At 56.1% G+C, this 13,907-nt stretch overlaps 1 protein-coding gene across 1 annotated transcript; it reads left to right on the forward strand.

Annotated features, from left to right (window-relative positions):
• The first annotated feature begins 6,614 nt into the window (after nucleotides 1–6,614).
• On the forward strand, nucleotides 6,615–9,414 carry SLAMF9 (SLAM family member 9). The gene is made up of 4 exons (XM_031018126.2): nucleotides 6,615–6,795; nucleotides 7,252–7,593; nucleotides 8,371–8,643; nucleotides 9,034–9,414. The coding sequence occupies exons 1-4, from the start codon at nucleotides 6,750–6,752 to the stop codon at nucleotides 9,234–9,236; spliced, it is 864 nt and encodes a 287-aa protein (XP_030873986.1). The 5' UTR covers nucleotides 6,615–6,749; the 3' UTR covers nucleotides 9,237–9,414.
• Nucleotides 9,415–13,907: the final 4,493 nt, after the last annotated feature.

The raw sequence follows: 13,907 nt of genomic DNA on the forward strand, positions 1-13,907 counted from the left end.
GTCTCGAATACAATGAGCAGTAACAAATGAATACAAATACAAACTAACAATTCCTTCAACAATGATGACATTTACTGAGGATTTTCTGTGCGCTGGGACATCACCAGATACAGGTCTGTTACCTCCCGAATCGGTCCAGTCCAGTCCAGTCCGGCCAGCAAGACACCAGGTGACCTGGATTTGGGCTCAGCTTTGCTTAGGCCTCTGATTCTGGGCCCTTGGTTTTTGTTTTTGCTTTTCGTGGTTTTAATTTGTAAAATAAGGGGCTGGACAAGACCAGTAGATTCTAAACTTTTCTTCTTTTGGCAACAGTGCCCTAGTCCCCAGCAAGTTCTGCTTTGGCACCCCCGATGTCGACAGGTAAAGCACACATGTCAGGTGCAAGCTCCCAGGCCTCACCCCTGCTTCCTGCCGCAGTCTGGGCGATGCGCTCCCAAGTTCCCCGGGGACCCCCCAGGAGGACAGACCGAAAGCCCCAGAGCCCCTCTCATGTTCTAGGAAGCCCAGCCCAAGAAGGTGGCAGTCTCACTGCCCTACTCACGGGGAAAGAAACCTTTTGTGACACAAGACAAAGGCCAACATCGGGGAACTTCCTCTCTGTTTCAGTGAAACACAAGAGCAGACAGAGGGTGGTTTTCTCAAACTTTAGCGCACAGTGGAACCCCCGGGGAGACCTGGAGCAGCAGGTGGATTTGCAGCCCCTCCCTCCACAACCCCCACCCGATTCCCTGGGTCTGGAGTGGGGCCAAGGGAACCAGCACTGTGACCAGCCCTCCCCAGGACTGCATGTGATTTCCCACCTGTACATGCTCCAAACCCCGCATTCTGAGAATGAGAGCACTTGGGAAAGGAGTCGTGGGAAAGGGGGGTGTGGGAACCCACTCTGGGATCGGGGATGAGACAAGGAATGAGTTGCCAGGCTGACCTGGCGCAGGGTGGGGGCACGCCGACTCCCAGCTGGGCTGAGCATCCCGCAGCAAAGCCCACTGCCTCCCAGACTGGGGCTGATTGGTGCTGCCAGAGAACGTTCTTGAATAAACCCATTCATGTGTCCTATATCATAGACTTCCTGGGTATTCTCCTCAGTAGTCAGAGACCCTGGCCAGTGATGCGGGGGCTCCGGGTCCTCCTGGTACCAAAGCCCTCGATCTTTCCACTTCACCAGCCGTCAGTGACAGGCACAGCTCACAGGTGCCGACCCTCGCGGTGTGCCAGGCTCTGGCCCCGTGCTTTGCAGGCTCATTTCCTTTGTCATCTCCTTTTGTTGCCCTGCTGCCCCACGGAGCATGTGTGGTGAGTACCTCGCTCCGCAGATGGAGGAACCCAAGCAGCGTGGCTGCAGGTCATTCTCTTACCCCTGCCCCCTGCTGCCCTCCAGATCTGTGGGGCAATTCGTTGTCCAGAAAAGCTAAGGGTGGCCCCGGACTCTCAAAGCTTAGCTAGCTCACCAAGTAAGATTTTGCTCCTGTTCTAGAGTAAGCACATAATGTATCCTACAAACAAGGCACTTTCTAAGAGTGATTATTGATAATCAGGCTGGATAAGAGGCTTAAACTGGAACAGTCCCCAGAAACCTGGACACAGAGTCACCTCATCTGTTTCAAAGCCTGTCCTTTCTCCCAAAATGCCTGCCTTTGACACACACTCCAACCTCAGTTTCAGCCGATAATGTGACCTCTACTTTGCAGAGAAAATGGAAACCACTAGACAGGACTCCCCTTAACTTCTTGCCCCAGACAAATCTCCCTTCATATCTGACCAGCTTATTATAATAAAAGACCATCTTGCAACCTAAGGCTGGGTCTTCCTGCTGGGCTCTGAATCTGAGTCCCTCACCTCTTCTGGGGGCAGTGGGGGCCTCGCTCTGTCCACCAGCTCCTTTATGTCTTGCTTCTCCATCCCCACTCCCTGCTCAGCATTTAAGTATGTTCAGATCTCTCCCATCTTAAAAAAAACCAACAGCAATACAACTTGCCCTCTACCCCACGCTCTCCCTTCCCCTCCTGTGCTGTGTTTCTCCTGCCTCTGAAAGGTGAATGCTGGAGAGAGGGGCCTTATCAACCCAAGCGGCCCGTGAGGCCCAGGGAGCTGACTTCTGCCCCCTCTGCGCCCGCTCAGCTCCTCCACCCCAGTGTCTCGGCCCCACCAGGCGGAATCTGTGCGCTTTCATGGGTGGGTGCTGTTCTCTCCCACCTCAGGGACCCCGCAAGGGCTGGTCCCTCCTCTGCAGGGAGGGCTGCCGTCGCCTCTGTCCCTAGTGGCCCCTCTGGGTGCACCTCGACTGTCGGCACGCTGTTTCAGAGCTCTCCTGCTGCCTTCCTGGTGCGGCTGAAAAACCAGCCTGTTAACCCTGACATTTAAAAACAGAAGGCAGGGGCGCCTGGGTGGCTCGGTTGGTTGGGCGACTGCCTTCGGCTCAGGTCAGGATCCTGGAGTCCCGGGGTCGAGTCCCACGTCGGGCTCCCTGCTCGGCGGGGAGTCTGCTTCTCCCTCTGACCCTCCTCTCTCTCATGCTCTCTGTCTCTCATTCTCTCTCTCTCAAATAAATAAATGAAATCTTTAAAAAAAATAAAAAATAAAAAATAAAAACAGAAGGCAAACCCTGCGGGTAGAATAGAATAGAAGACATGCACATCTCCGCTCGCTTTGCTTTGTGAGGGAGGTGACTTATTTGGGACTTACCTGCTGATGGCTCCTCCAGGATCATGGCTTTGCTGTGTGGGTCCCCGTCTTTCCAGACCCAAAGAGAAGCCAAGGAGACAGTCTGATGAAAGGTTTGACCCTATATTGCCGCCCCTCCCCTCTGTCAGAGCAGGACCGGCTTCTCCCTGGTTCCTCTTTCCCAAGGTTGTTATGGCAGGAGAACTGGGGTGGGGGGCTTATTTCTCATTAACGTATTTGCCCCTAAAAATCCAGGCAGAAGATCTAAATTTTACTGGCTCAACTACTTTATCATGTACAATAGTATCATAATCTAGGTTCCTCCCAGAGCAGGGCCTTGGACATGGACTTGGGTGGAGGACGTCTTTAAGGGAGGTGATCCAGGAAGCCAGCTGGGAAGAATGAGGAACACAAGCCTGGAACGGGACGAAAGCCAATAAGGGGTGTATCGGTGGCTGGGGTTGCTCAGGGGTCTGCACACTCCCCACACGTCCCGCAGCACTGCACCGGGGCTGAGTGGCCTTCCGCTGCTTCCCAGAAAGGCCCAGAAGGGAAAAGCAGAGGTGCAAACAGGGCGGAGGGGAACCCTCATGGAGCTGTCCAACAGCAGAGCAGAAATCAGTGGGGCCCGGGGCTGCGGGAGGGGAACCCCAAGTGTCTGCTGCATGCAGGATGTTAGCTGGAAGCCTCCCTGCGTGGTCCCACCAAGGTGTCTAGGAGACAGGTGTCCGCAGGTCAACGGGAACAAAGGGGAACCTGTTCACTGCTCTGGAACCCCTCACCCCGGTGGGGAGTTCACAGTGGGAGACTGGAAAGAGATGTCTTTGGAAACAGCTGTTACTTTATTGTGAGTCGGCACCACTTCCAATGGAGGGATGCGAGCCAAGTGAGAGGGTGTCAAAGAGAGGACTTGCGGAGGTTTGACACGTGGGCCTCACGGGGGTGGGTCCAAGGGGACAGGGACCTACACCAGGCCCGAGAGAGTGGAAACCATCGTACGCTGAGATCAGAGTCCTTGCAGGCAGGCAGAATGCGGTGTATGCTGTAGATTTTGGTGTCAAGCAAGGAATATGGCGGGCCACCGAGCACCAGCCATGAGACACAGCCTTGTTGCTGGGTCTGGTGCCACACAGTGGGGACAGTTGGCCAGATGTCCAGGGGCTGTGGGAGGACCTTCAAAGGACCAACCCAGAATAGAGATGTATCCACCCTGGGTCAAGGGTAGGAGGGATGGAACCGGTGGAAACTCTTAAGAACCCATAAAACTGCTCCTCTAAAGAAGAGACCATCGTAACCATCTGCCAGACCCACAGAGAGCAAAGCCACTCAGCCAGGTGAGTACGATTCCATCACCTCTCCTTCATGCCCGCCCTCCTGGAGATGGGGGGGTGGGGCGGGAAGGAAGTGAGTTGGGGGAAGGAAGTTCAGGGCAGCAGAGGTGCAGGGGTAAGCTGGGAGTGAGGAGAGAGAATCTATCTTTCCCATTCCCCAGTGTAGGCTTCCAACCTGAGACAGACCCAAGCAGGGGGAAGGGGAGAGTGATTTGAATTTAAGTTTGGAATTTTGTATATTACAAGAGACAGGAAGTTCTCATTTCTGAACTGAGACAGAAATCAAGACCAGAGTTCTCATTTGGGGCAGGAGAAGACCACCCTACTGAATAAAAGTGAAGGGGTGGGGGGTGCTGGCTGGCTCAGTTGGCAGAGTATGCGGGACTCTTGATCTCAGGGTTGTGAGTTTGAGCCTTACATTCGGTGTAGAGATTACTTAAAAATAAAATCTTTGGGATGCCTGGGTGTCTCAGTTGGTGAAGCCTATGATTTCCATTCAGGTTATGATCTCAGGGTCTTCAGATGGAGGTCCAGGTCAGGCTCCTTGCTCAGCGGGGAGCCTGCTTCTCCCTCTCCCTCTGCCCCTCCCCCTGCTCGTGCTCTCGCTCTTTAGCTCTCTCTCAAATAAATAAAAAAACTTTAAAAAATATTTAAAAAAAATAAAAATCTTTTTAAAAAAGTGAAGGGGTGGTTAGAGACAGAAATGGAGTTGAGTTTGGATCACAATCCATGAGCCAGAATGAAAATCAGATTTTCAGAGTGTTTGAAAATCATCTTCTGAGAAGTCTTTTCTCCACATTGGACTGGGAGGGTGTGTGTGTGTGTGTGTGTGTGTGTGTGTGTGTGTGAAAATTATCTCCTTCTACTCAATAAGCATGATGTGCTGTTTGTTCTTGTTGATGGAGACAGGTCTAATCAATCTGAACACAGCTCCTTTTGGTGGATCCCCGTGGAACAGCCGTGAGGTGCCCCTGGATCCCCTTTCCAGAGAGCTTGTCTTCCGCTGCAGGGGTGTAGTTGACGGATGGCCTCCAATGCAGCCTCCAGCATTCCCGCTCCTCTTGGGCAGGCCCAGCCGGGACAGCACAGTGAGGGGGTGGGATCTTTGCCCCAGAGCCCCCACCAACTTAGCAACTTGACTTAGCGGAGACTGAGATGATCTGTTTTGCATGGAGGGGCTCCCCCTGCCCGACTCTGTTTCCTTCCCTTTTATCTTCTACAGGGCGTTCCCCTCCACGAAGAGGAAACCTAGCCCTGGCACCTGCTTCTGAGAGACCACAACTGATAGACTCACACTTTAGACTCTGGATATTATGCATGTGACCTTGTTTTCTTTTCTCCTTTTTTTTTTTTTTTGCTTTAATTTTTTTTAAATAGGAAGACTACATAAGAAAGTTTTCATCTACACTTAAAAAAACCCCACAATCTCCGAGGTTTGACGCTCCCAAATTGAATTTTCAGAACCGCCCACCTCATTTTCTTCTTCACTCAGCAGATCCTAGTACCCTGGAGGTCATTTCTCCTGGAAGGCTTTCTCTGACCTCCTGACTTCAAATTTGCTAAATCCCCTTGTCCTCGGCTCCCCAGATGAGTCCTTGGGTGAAACTCATCAAACTCGCAGTTAGTTGTCCACAGTCAGATCTTAGCCCCTGATCTCCTCGAAGTCATGATCTAAAGCTCTTGGTCACTGCTAATCCCTCAGAATTTAGGACAGTGCCTGGGCCATGGATGCTGCTCAGTAAGTATCTGATGGGTGCTGAATCTGATACCCTGAAGATATGAGGTGCTGCCACAGGACCGGGGCTGATAGATCTGCCTCTGTGGTATCATCTATCTTGAAGGCTTCACTCTTGCTTCCTGATCACAGCACAGACCCGTAGGATTGAGTATTCGAAAAAACGTAAAGGTTCTCCTGTCTGAGTACCCATCCGATGCCAGAGATGCTGTAGACACCCACTGATCCAAGACTGGCCCGTGTTAGCTTGAACACCAGCGATGGAGACTGGTGCCTCCCAAGGCCACCACGGTGTCCTGGGCAGCACTCACTGTTGGATCTCCTCCAGCTTTGGTCCACGTCATAGTCTCACAGAACAAGTTAGTCTTTCCATAATATTAACAACCTAGATGGGTTCTCAGGCCCAAAGTGTGCTGTTTTTAAGGGGGTTATTAAAATTTTTCTTCCTCTGAATAGTCTCTCAAGTGGGAACCTAGCAAGCTTAACATAGGACTACTTCATTTATTCATCTATTCCAGAAATACCAATTGGGTGCTACATGCGTCTAGCATGGGACATACAGAGATGTCCCAAAAGACGGAGTCCATCTGGGGAGACCAAAATGCTTATAAGGTCAAAGGATCATAGCAATATAGGAAGTGCCAAGAGAGAGCTGACCCAGAGTATGCTGAGGGCCAAGAGCTCCAGGTGGGGCAGCGGCGGGGTGTCTGGGAACACAGGGGGCAGGGCGTCTAGGAAGGTTTCTTGTAGGAAGTAGGATCTGAGCGGTGTTTGATGAACAGGAAGCATGAGTCAGTGGGTGAACCAGCTGGGCCATCAGGCTCGGAGAGAGAACTTCCCAAGATGGACAGGGAGGGGCTTAGTGGGGATGAAGGAAGTTGGAGGCTGCTGGGGGCTGAGAAGCATTTCCCCTCCTAGAGACTGCCAATCAGTCACTGTCTCCAGCAGCTTCCTGACAGCTTGTCTTCTTCATTGGCTTGGGGGCCGAGCAGGTCAACCTACTGGGGCACGGGGCTGCTGACATGGGGGCCCTTCTGTGGTTGCTCCTGCTTTTGCGGCTCCAGGCAGGTGAGAGAGAGAGAGAGAGAGAGAGAGGGCAGTCCTGGGATGGGAGCGTCTCCGTCCCTCTGCTCTCCTGTCCCGCCGCGGTTTGGGCTAGCAAGGCTTGGGGCTGGATGCTTTGGCTCTTGTGCAGTAGAGAGAATAGGCTGTGGCTTCGGTGCAGGGCCAAGAGGTGAGGAAGCCTGGAATATAGAAGGGGGACCAGCCCACCGCAGCCAACGGCGAAGGAAAAATGTGGAGGGTGAGGGCCCAGCCAGAAGCCAAGCCCTGGTAGGTGCTCAGGTCAGGTGCAGCGGAGAGCCAGAGAGGCAGCTGGGCGCGGGATGGAGCACAGGATGGAGTACGGGGCCACGGAAGCCGCGTGGTGGAGCCCGGTGCGCCCACATCAGTGCCCCGCCGCCAGGCTCAGCAGCCCGGAGACACGAGCTGGGCTGTTTCCATCTGTTCTTCCTTTTTCTGCAGCCAAAGGGTATTCTGGAGATGATGTGGATACAGAAGAAGTAGTTGCAGTCCTTCAGGAGTCCATCAGCCTCCGCCTGGAAATACCAGCCGATGAAGAGGTTGAGAACATCATCTGGTTCTCTTATGTAAGGCTTGCCACCGTGGTTCCGGGGAAAGAGACACAGCCGGCTACCGTCATGGTGACCAACCCTCGATACGAGGGCCGAGTGAGCTTCCTGGACCCCAGCTACTCCCTGCACATCAACAATCTGAGCTGGGAGGACTCAGGGCTGTACCAGGCTCAGGTCAACTTGAGGACATCGCAGATCTCCACCATGCAGCGTTACAATCTACGTGTCTACCGTGAGTCGAGGCTGGGAACTCTAGCGCTGCTTGTTTCTGGCTCTCCTGAGCTTTGCACACAAAGGAGCGGTGGTCTCGGGACTGAGTTATGGTTTGAGGGGCGGGGACTGGAAGGCCGACGGTCTCCAGCGTGCCCAAGCGTGGTGTCTGAGCTGCGGCCGCAGGCGGAGTGACCCGCATCAGTGAGGCCCTGGGCACGCAGGCTGCTCCCCTGGACCTTCCTGATGGAGTGGAAGGGGTCCGGAGCTTCGTGTGCAGACCTCCAGGGCCCCTTCTCCCCCACTGAGATTCTGCATCCTGGGGATGGATGCCATCTTTATTCCCGAGCCTTTTATCCTCCTGTGCCATGGGAGGGCTACTAATCAATATCTCCTCTCTGCCTGAGCCAGATTTCTCAGTGCCTGTGACACTGACTGATATTCTAACTTGAATCTTGCAGAGACACTGATTAAACTATAAATGCCCCCAGGAGGTGTGATAATATTTTCTGGGATCAAGGAGGCAGAATGGGGTTTGGAGGAAGGTGGGGTGCACAGGTGAGGGAGAGAAAGCAAGGACATGGGGGGGCACGTAGAAAATGCCGTAGGCAGCTCTCTCTGCCTTAGCAGCTGCCGGGAGCCCCTGGCACCAGATTTTATGGCGGCTGGGTTATGTTAGTTTCTGTTTATGTGAAGAGACCTTCAGAAGGCACACCCGTCACGCCAGGATTGAGGACCTTAAGAGAACAGATCCGACCCCTGATTACTTGGAGGGTCTTCATGTCCTTCCTTCATCTAGGACGGCTGTCGGAGCCTCGTGTCACCGTGAACTTTGAGATTGCTCAGGAAGATGGCTGCAATATATCTCTGACCTGCTCTGTGGAGAAGGCAGGCCTGGATGTGACCTACAGCTGGATCTCCTGGGAGGATGGCATGGACACAGTCCACGAGAGCTCTGCCCTCAGCACATCCTGGCGGCCTGGGGACGATGCCCTCTCCTACACCTGCAGGGCCAGCAACCCCGTCAGCAGCATCGCCTCCCGCCTCATCCCTGCCGGGCCCTTCTGTGCAGGTACCAGGCCCCCGGGGACACCCCCCGAGCGACCGCAGGCCTCCGGGCTACCACCACCCTCCCCCCGTTCTTCCCAGGTGTGTGTACCTGGAACCCAGACCCGCACTCCTCCCCATGGGGCCTTGTCCCCTGGACTGGGGCGGGGGCTGGTGCTCCCACCTTCCAAAGGTTCTCGAGTCTCTCGCTCAGCTTGAGATTGCTCCTCGCATCTCAGCTCCTGAGCTTCTGTGAGCAGAACACATAGGTCCAGAGACACTGGCAAAGGAATATCAACTGACTGTGAACTTGAGACCCCTCTGTGGGATCTGGGCTGGGTGTCTGCCTCCAAATCCGGACTTCCCCTCCCCCTGGCGAGGGGACCCCCCCCCCCTCTCCCTTCTTCTGTCCCAGATCCCGGCTTTCCTTCGGGGAAGGAGACTTACTTCTGCCTCTTGGCCAAGGGACTGCTTCTTCTCTTGCTCGTCGTAATTCTGGCCGCGGGGCTCTGGCTCATCCGAGCCCAGAAACGATGCCAAACGCCAAGGATGAGGAAGCTCAAGAGAAACAGACTCAGACTGAAGAAGAAGGAGAAGCCCCGCCCCAGCCTGGCCTGAGCGCCCCTGGGGACCCCTGTCCTGAGCACTGTTTCTCCCCAGCCCCTGGGGAGTCCTCCCCCGCCCCACCTGGGGGCTTCTCCTCCCAGGGGGCAGCGGGGTGGGTATCCAAAGGGCCATACTCCTCAGGTCGGGGGGCATGATTCTCTGGCAATAAAGTCCTATCAGGTGACAGCCACTCTGGAGTAGCTGTGTTTGGTCCTTCGCCGGGTGACTCACAAACCTGCTTCCCCGACTTCCCTTCCATTCTAGGTGTCCTCCCCCCAGTCCCTGTGCTTTCCACACTGCCTCTGCTAAGGAGAGTGAGTCCAAAGCCCCCTTCACAACAGTATTTATTCTTCAACGCCTATCCCATTCCCACCAACACACGTAACACGTACACTTCCAACAACAAAGTGAGCGATCCCTGTGACCCAAACTGAGTCTGTGACCCCTAAGCAGGAGAGTTCCCAGCACTGAGCAGCCACGGAGGGCGGGGGTCTTCCCGCTGAGACTCCTCTGCTCTCAGACTCGGCTTCCGCCCTGGCTCGGTGCAGACTGTGAGGCACAGGGACGTGTCCAGCGTCCTGGGCTGTCCTTCGTCCTCCCCAGGGGCTGAGTCAAGCCCGATGACCCTCAGTCATCTTCGTGTCTGCCTGACGCTAGCCGCGCTGGGCCTCTGGGGCCGGCCGCAGACGGACGACAACTCGGCTGGACCGGTAGCTGACGTCTGGACCCCTGACCGCCGTTCGTGGTTAGTATCACTGTCCTGGCCTCTTCAGATTTCCATGTCCCAAACCTTCTCTCTGGACTCTTGTCCTGAGTGCATGCCCATCCCCTCCCCACATACCCATCCCGGGCCAAGGCCCTTACGCTGATCCCCCCCAGCAGTCTGAATCCCTCACCTGGGCCTGCTGAGCCCTGTCTTGGTCATCGTCCCCGGACCCTGTCTTGTGGGTGTTATGCAGGCCGGGCAGGTGGGGAAGCATGAGGGGAGGGCACTGGAGGCCACCAGGTGACAGGACACATAGGTAGTCAGTGAGCTGCAGGAGGTGGTGTAGGACATGGGGAGAGCCCTGGGTGGGATCACAGGAGCTCTGGGCCCCTCTCTGCCACTCGTCTGGGACACTTTGTTCAGCAAACACCCATTCAGGCTCCGGTCCCTTTCTACAAGGAGCGCTCTGAAGGAGAGGCGGGCGTAGGTGGCCCTGAGTGGGCTCTTACAGCAAGGTGGCTATGGAGGCGCAGGAGGGCTGGCTGGTTCCCCCTGGGAATCTCCGTGGAGGCTGAGGGACTACGGGAGGGCCAGTGGCAGAATGCCTGACGTTCCTCCTGCTTGTCTTCCCCTCTTTCAGTGAGAAGGATGCTGATCTCCAAAGTGACTTCCAAGAAAAGGATTATCGGGCTGTGCAGGGGCAGTGGGATGCATAGGGGAATTGTGGGGACCCAGGACACTGTTTTTGGGAAGACAGGACAAGTGGGCCAGGCACTAGGACACCCGGGAGGAGGGTTCTTTCCGGGTTCCAGACGGGAAAGGAAGCAGGGCCAGGAGGCGAGCAGGGATTTCCTCCATTTCTATGCAGGAGATGGAGCCCCTTGGGGCCTGGGAAGGAGTTGGTGAGGTTGGGAAACCAGTCCCCAAAGAGCTCCTCAGGTGGGCAACAGATCAACTCTACTACCCCCTGAGGGCCTGAGCCCTTGTCCCCCTGGAAGACAGTCCCTGCTGCCCCGAGGCCGGCCGATTCTCTGCACCTCTGCCCCGCCCCCCAAGAAGGCCCACCTTCAAAAAGTCCTGAGGTTCAGGGCCAAGCCTGCAGCCCCAATTCCCCTAGCTCCTGTAATCCGTTTCTGGAGGCTGACTGGGAAGACATGCGGGGCCGGTGGTTTTTCCTGTATCTCAGGGTCAGGCCCACGGAAAGTGAGTAAAGAGATGGACGTTCCCTGTGCAGCTGATCCAGGGCTCTCCCTGGGAGCTGGCCAAGTCTTTCTCCCACCATCTCTGAACAGAGAAGGGCTGAGGCCCCAGACCGTCCAGGGGGAACCTGGAAGAGGAAGGCAGAGCCCCTCAGAAGGTGGAATTGCAGCTCAGGGAGGCCCGGGGCCTCTCCCTCTGCAGGAAGCCAGGATAATGATCACCCGGTAGCACTTTGCAACGTTTGCCTGTCCTTTGAAATAGGTGGAAGCAAAGGGGGGTGGGAATGGGGTGGGGGGGAGGGTACTATTTAGGGATCCATTAAGAGTCAGGCATTGGCTAGTACTGCAGGGGCAGGAAGGACACTGCCTGCCCTCAAGGAAGTCTTCCTGCGGTGTGTGAAGATGTAATTACAACGAGGTGTGACATGGGTGTGACATGCGCCGTGGGTGAAGGTGAGGGCCCGGTGGGAGGAGCGGGACCGTGCCCCGGAGGAAGAAGAGGTGAACACAATTCTGACCCCAGATTAGCAGGGAGTCCCGGGAAGGGACGTTCTCGCCTGACAGAAGATGAATGGGAAGACACTGGTTTGTGGGAGAGCACAGTGACTTCTAGGGCCGCGAGGCCACGTCCGGTGTGGGGACAAAGGCGGAGGTAAGAAGCGTGTCTGGAGAGGCCGGGCCCCTTGGACGGACTCAGGGCTGTGGGGGCATTCAAGCACGAACGAGACAAGCGCCACACCCTCCTGGACCTACAGCCTCACGGGGACAGAAGACAGGCACGCCCGCGGCGAGGGGACAGTCTGTGAGAGACCACACCGGGTGATAGGGCGAGTGCTCCCAGGGGTCAGCAGTGTCCCTGGAACTGACCACATTGTCTGACCTTCTTGTCAGCGAGTTGAAAATACGTGGGCCGGTTGATACTTGGGTTACATGAAATCCTAGTTTGTTGGTTGAACACACTTTCCCAGAGAGTTACAATCACAGATCAAGGACGAATCAGAAGAAAATCTTAATTTTGAGCCTCAGGGACTATGTTTATCAAGTTTCACTTCTGACACACGTAACAAGTTTCAGGGCTAGGTTCCTGTTCTTTCCCAAAAGCCCATAAGATACTTCAGAATCAGACCAAAATGACAATAATAATACAATTCACAAAATAAGCATTCGGTGGTGGTGGGGGGGGGGGATGACCATATCGTAAACTTTTAAAAATGGAAAGTTATTCTAAATCCCAAGTTTACAAAAAGTTATTTTAACAACCAAACGAAATTAGCTCTTCCTCAAAAAACACTGGAAAGAGCAGAAGTGAACCTTCGGATCAGAGGTGTGCAGATCCCACCTGGGGGGGAGGGAGATCTTCCCTGCTGGCTAGTGAGGGGCCACGGGGTAAAGCCTGGCCTGGCTTTCGCATGGTGTCCCCTAACCTGTGCTCCGAACAGTCTCATCACTGCCAGGTAAGTCTGTGAACTGGTCAAGTAATGCGGGAAGCTGCCACTTTGGGACACTTTGCTGGAGGGATGGTGGGAGAGACCACACCACGGCTCCTGCCTCCCCTCCTTCTCACCCTTTCCCGTCACATTTTCATCTCAGGCTGTGGCAAGAAGCCCCCAGCTGTTCACACCTGGAAGAACTTTCCAGCAGTCTGTCTCTAAGGATGGAATGGATTACTAGGGGGGATGGTGAGCTTCCTGGCCCAGGATGTGGGCCGATGGGGCCAGGGGCCACCTGGAAGGAGGATGTGGCTGGGATCCTGGAGTGGTTCAGTGCATCCTGCAGGGTCTCTCTTGGAAGAAGTTGAGGCCATGATTCCATGAATCAGTTGCCTGGGAGGCTCCTTTGGAGTCACAGGAGTTCAGACTGGGGTGAGGGCAGTGAACGGGGAGGACCTGGACAGATATGGCTGCTTAAGCCTGCTGAGGAAGGCATGACGACCCTATATCCCTAAGGGGGCCCCCAGCTGACCAAGGAGAAAGCTCTGAGGGGCAGAAGTGCCAGATATCTTCTGGCCTTAAGTCTCAAAGGAAGTGGGTTTCATGAAGTCCAGGTCGGTGTGCGTTCAGCTCTGCGCAGTCCGAGATGGAAAGGCTGGGGCAAATCCCCATTTTCTCATTAGTAAGGCAGAGCCGTGCCTACTTCCCAGGGTCTCGGCCCAGGGGACCTAAGAGCTACAAAGCCTGTAGTCCAGGGGATGGCACCCTGCAGAGTTCAGCAGGCGATCTTTCCATGCCCCGCGTCAGGATGCCTCTCGTCCTGCCCCCCTGGGCCTGTTTCGCTGGGTCGCTGGCGCTGGGAGCTGCAGCGGGGGCGACGTGGCAGCCTCGGCCCGGGCGCACGGTCCCCTCGGCACCCTGTGGGAGGCGCCGGGGCAGGACCTGGGAGCTCGCCAGCGCAGACAGGTATTTCCAGTCGGGCTGCAGCAGAAGCGGGTGGGTGGCGGCGGGGGTGGGGCGGGGGAGGCGAGCCCGGGGCCCTCGAGCTGCGCGGATCCCCTGGGGGTCCTGTTGCCGGCCGGGCGCTCCGGCCCCGGCTCGGCGGTGGGCCCCGCGGCTCTCCCCGGCGGAGCGCGGACGGCGGGGCTCGCGGGCGGCTGGCCCGGGACGGGGGCGGGCCGGCTCCGGCCACCGGGGGCCCGGGTCCTGCGCGGCCGCAGCCCCGGCTGGCGCCTGACGCACGGAGCTCCGCCAGGGGGCGACCCGAGCCCGCGGCCAAGCGTCCCGCCCTCCCGAAACTACAACTCCCAGGCCGCTCGGGGGTCGCGGCCGCCCCGCCCCGCCGGTC

The sequence above is a fragment of the Leptonychotes weddellii genome, chromosome 6 (assembly GCF_054177405.1).
Source record: "Leptonychotes weddellii isolate Sample4059 chromosome 6, ASM5417740v2, whole genome shotgun sequence".
Classification (NCBI taxonomy): domain Eukaryota; kingdom Metazoa; phylum Chordata; class Mammalia; order Carnivora; family Phocidae; genus Leptonychotes; species Leptonychotes weddellii.

Bases quoted from the DNA above. Each gene is read 5' to 3' on its own strand.
- SLAMF9 (XM_031018126.2), top strand. From the start codon at position 6,750: ATGGGGGCCCTTCTGTGGTTGCTCCTGCTTTTGCGGCTCCAGGCAG. The intron at 6,796-7,251 runs GTGAGAGAGAGA...CTTTTTCTGCAG, and splicing joins GCTTTTGCGGCTCCAGGCAG to CCAAAGGGTATTCTGGAGAT. The intron at 8,644-9,033 runs GTACCAGGCCCC...CTTCTGTCCCAG, and splicing joins TGCCGGGCCCTTCTGTGCAG to ATCCCGGCTTTCCTTCGGGG.